We start from the raw sequence: 3,990 nt of genomic DNA, 5'->3' as shown, positions 1-3,990 counted from the left end.
AACGATGATATTCTCCTTTTTTCTTTTTTGTTTCTAAATATCGCACCACGAAAAAAACTTCTTAACTTGATACAACTTCCGCATCTCTTCATTTGTGTAAGAAGGCAACATGAAACGTGTCTGATGGAATTAGTAAACCAACAATTTACACCATTTGGAACGGGCTTCTGTTTATAAAAATCCTTGTATATTTTTTCGTGATTTCCGGAACACACCTTGAGTTTATCCAGCTTTCTCAGTAACTTTGTCAATTCTTCAGGACAATATATTTTTGAAGGGATTTCCGGTAATAGAACGTGTTCTTTTACCGTATGATTCAATACTTGAAGAGTTAAAACAAAGTCCAACTTTATAGTAATTGAAATTAGCACAGATCCGATCTCGTGGTTAATTTTTGACATTTTTAAACCCGCAGAATCAAAGACAATTGACCAATCCTTGGGGAAATCATATGACATAAACATATCCTCGACAACATTTGTATTAGTAACTATTTCTTCATGGTCAAGTGAGTCCATAGGATTAAAGATGTCCATCATCGAGCTAATTGTAGAGTCTGATCCTATGAAAAACATTAACATGTACAAAAATGGGCCAAGCCTCGCCTCGTGACCTCTCCGCCGTAAAACGTTCTGAGATCCCATGTAGAGCCAAGTCTGCCTTTTGTTCTCATTCAATCGCCAATTGAACAATTATGTTATAAATTAAGTCCTTTTCCTAATTAATAACCAATATTCTTTGACTCTATCATTATTATACATCTTTGTTCGTATCAAAAATATCGTGACTTGGCAATCGCAGGTAAGTAATATTAAAAGGAAGTCGAGGGGATATTCACTAAATCGTTGCCTATTTTAAAATAATCGAAGGGGATGACCTGCTCTTGCCAAGTCACGATATTTTTGATACGAACAAAGATGTATAATAATGATAGAGTCAAAGAATATTGGTTATTAATTAGGAAAAGGACTTAATTTATAACATAATTGTTCAATTGGCGATTGAATGAGAACAAAAGGCAGACTTGGCTCTACATGGGATCTCAGAACGTTTTACGGCGGAGAGGTCACGAGGCGAGGCTTGGCCCATTTTTGTACATGTTAATGTTTTTCATAGGATCTCACTTCTTTTTGTAGACCCTCGGTAGTTATATTAAAACAAGACCCTCTCGTGGTACTTCGTTCGCCAATGTAATCGCTAACGTTTGTCCTTATTTACGCTGAATTACCCCTTTCGACCCGCAGAGAATATGTAATAAAGATTGTACGCGATATCCTAATATAAGAATGTAGCATCAGTTACAACTTTCGGTTAACTTTGGACCATTACGTCCTTTCATCAAGAACACACACTATTTCTGTTGAAAAGACGGCAGCGCCATCTAGTTTTAAAATTAAGAACTAAAGAACAATTTTATAAAAATTTCGGGATGTTTTAATTTTTCTGTGCTTTATAAAATAAATTAAAACTAAATCCTGAATTTTAAGTTTCTATCTACCCTAGAAGTACCTTAGAATTTTGATGATCGGTGAGTGAGTGAGTGAGTGACAAAATAAGGTAAATTTCACCTTCGATATATCGAAAAGTATATAGGGTAGGAACTTGAAATTTGGAAACTATAGCTAGGATTGACAGTCCTCGCGGCAAGCAAAATTTCAGACCTTTACCTGTACCCATCACGAAGTTACAGTGGGCTTAAAAGTGCCACGAGTTGCTTCGAGAAAAGGATGTCAGTGCTCGACTTGGCTGGGAGCACTGCCGTGCTCCCAGATTTTGTTTGGTGTATTTCTGTATTAGTTTGGAAATAGTTGTGGTCCAAAATATATGATGGTGTCATTATTGATGATGATCCAACAGTATAGATCTTAAACGTATTAAAATATAAATAGTGAAATGGTCATAAATACAAAAAAACAAAACATACAGGAACCATTTCCACTGGTGATAAATCGTAGCAACGAGATTTTTCAATATTATGTAGTGGTGTACTATTTCCTTGAAAATCAAATGCTTCATCCTTCTCAAACGTTACAACTGAAGAGTGTTGATTCAGAATTGACACAGGTTTAACATTTGTATTAAATATTGTAATTTCTGGTTTCTCATCAGCGCGTGCTTAGAAATAAATACACGTTTGAATATTTTCAAATCATTGTAATAGTAAATAAACTCACGCATTATCTTTTTAAGCCATAGCTGTGATTCAAAAAATTCGTCAATCAGGTGATTAGAGCAGAGATACGTATTTACACCGACATTCTCTACTGAAAATCCCTTTTTATACTTGGCCAACCAATTAACCCATTTAGTACAGTAAGTAGGTTTGGTTTTGTACTTTGGAAAAGGTATAAACCATACACCTCGCATGTACTGCTTCGTTGAATACCGACTGTCACTGTTGCAATTTGGGAACACACAGTGTTTTACACCCATTATTTTAAATATTTTTCACGTAAAATTCAAACTCTAACCACACACGTGCCCTAACTACAGACAGTTCAGACTTTGAGCAGTCGACAGCAACCGGGTCAAAGCTCTAGTATTTTTCGGAATTGACGCCTGGCGGCGTTGCGGAGCGTGTTACACTTCCGTTTCTAGCCCCTTTCACCCCCCGAACGAGAACGAGAGAAAATGTTTTTAAGAGGCCGGGAATTTTAAGGGGAATGCGGGTACTGAAATGTCCTTCTTATTTCTGGTCTGTGGGTTAGGTTAGGTTAGGTTAGGTTAGGTTAGGTTTGGTTAGGTTAGGTTAGGTTAGGTTAGGTTAGGTTAGGTTAGGTTTGGTTTGGTTTGGTTAGGTTAGGTTAGGTTAGGTTTGGTTAGGTTAGGTTTGGTTAGGTTTGGTTAGGTTAGGTTTGGTTAGGTTTGGTTAGGTTAGGTTTGATTTGGTTTGGTTTGGTTAGGTTTGGTTAGGTTAGGTTAGTTTAGGTTAGGTTAGGTTAGGTTTGGTTAGGTTAGGTTAGGTTTGGTTTGGTTTGGTTAGGTTAGGTTAGGTTTGGTTTGGTTTGGTTTGGTTAGGTTTGGTTAGGTTAGGTTAGGTTAGGTTAGGTTAGATTAGGTTAGGTTTGGTTAGGTTTGGTTAGGTTAGGTTAGGTTAGGTTAGGTTTGGTTTGGTTTGGTTAGGTTTGGTTTGGTTTGGTTAGGTTTGGTTAGGTTTGGTTAGGTTTGGTTAGGTTAGGTTTGGTTAGGTTTGGTTAGGTTAGGTTCGATGTGTGGAATCGGATATAGACGAATTCATTTATTCCATAAATAAGCCGGAATCGTCGTTAACAGCAGCTTCAAGCTTGGGCCAAAAAGCGACGCCAGTCATCGTTCACTACCTCTAGCGTTGGCTCTTGGCAGAACGAGAATGGCTGCTTGCCCCATGTACGGTTGGATTCTCTTTTTGTACTTAATGATTTCATTCACATGACCAATCTGTCGAATGGGACTTTCGGCCGAATGGGATTTCTGTCGAATGGGATTTCCGACCGAATGGGATTTCTGTCGAATGGGATTTCTGTCGAATGGGATTTTCGGCGGAATGGGATTTCTGTCGAATGGGATTTTCGGCCGAATGGGATTTCTGTCGAATGAAATTCTGCCCAACGGATTCTATCCAATGGGGTATAAGCCGTTTTAAAGGGGTGTACTATGTACAGCAATCATAATAAACCTATAAACCTATGGCTACAATTCTTTCTTCTATTATAAAATCTAAACCCGATTATTTGTGTGTATTTAACTTTCTTCTCACTCTGAACACTTAATGTCTCTTCATTACAGACGCGAAAAACAAAACCCATATTTTATTTCAACTCAACCCTTAACTAATTACTTTTGGGTTCACTAAGTATATTAACAAATGCAACTTCACTCCATTGTCAGCGTTCTTCTTGAGATCTACAAAGAAAGGTTAATGCTTAAGTAATATCATAAGGAGATTATCTCTCTCTCTCCTTATGGTAATATATAAACAGCCATTTCAAATAATAATATAAAGTAATATTC

At 37.2% G+C, this 3,990-nt stretch overlaps 1 protein-coding gene across 1 annotated transcript; it reads right to left on the bottom strand.

Annotated features, from left to right (window-relative positions):
• Positions 1-543: 543 nt before the first annotated feature.
• Positions 544-2,572, bottom strand: LOC149687467 (uncharacterized). The gene is made up of 4 exons (XM_089870451.1): positions 2,175-2,572; positions 1,925-2,115; positions 1,743-1,864; positions 544-562 (listed from the first exon to the last, which is right to left on the bottom strand). The coding sequence occupies exons 1-4, from the start codon at positions 2,431-2,433 to the stop codon at positions 544-546; spliced, it is 591 nt and encodes a 196-aa protein (XP_089726577.1). The 5' UTR covers positions 2,434-2,572.
• Between the last annotated feature and the right edge of the window lie 1,418 nt (positions 2,573-3,990).

This window comes from Phalangium opilio, unplaced genomic scaffold, assembly GCF_054372755.1.
Source record: "Phalangium opilio isolate 3A_F unplaced genomic scaffold, DU_Popi_V2 ptg000031l_1, whole genome shotgun sequence".
NCBI lineage: Eukaryota > Metazoa > Arthropoda > Arachnida > Opiliones > Phalangiidae > Phalangium > Phalangium opilio.
Note: the sequence above shows the minus strand (reverse complement) of the source record. Positions and strands in the feature narration are given on the sequence as shown.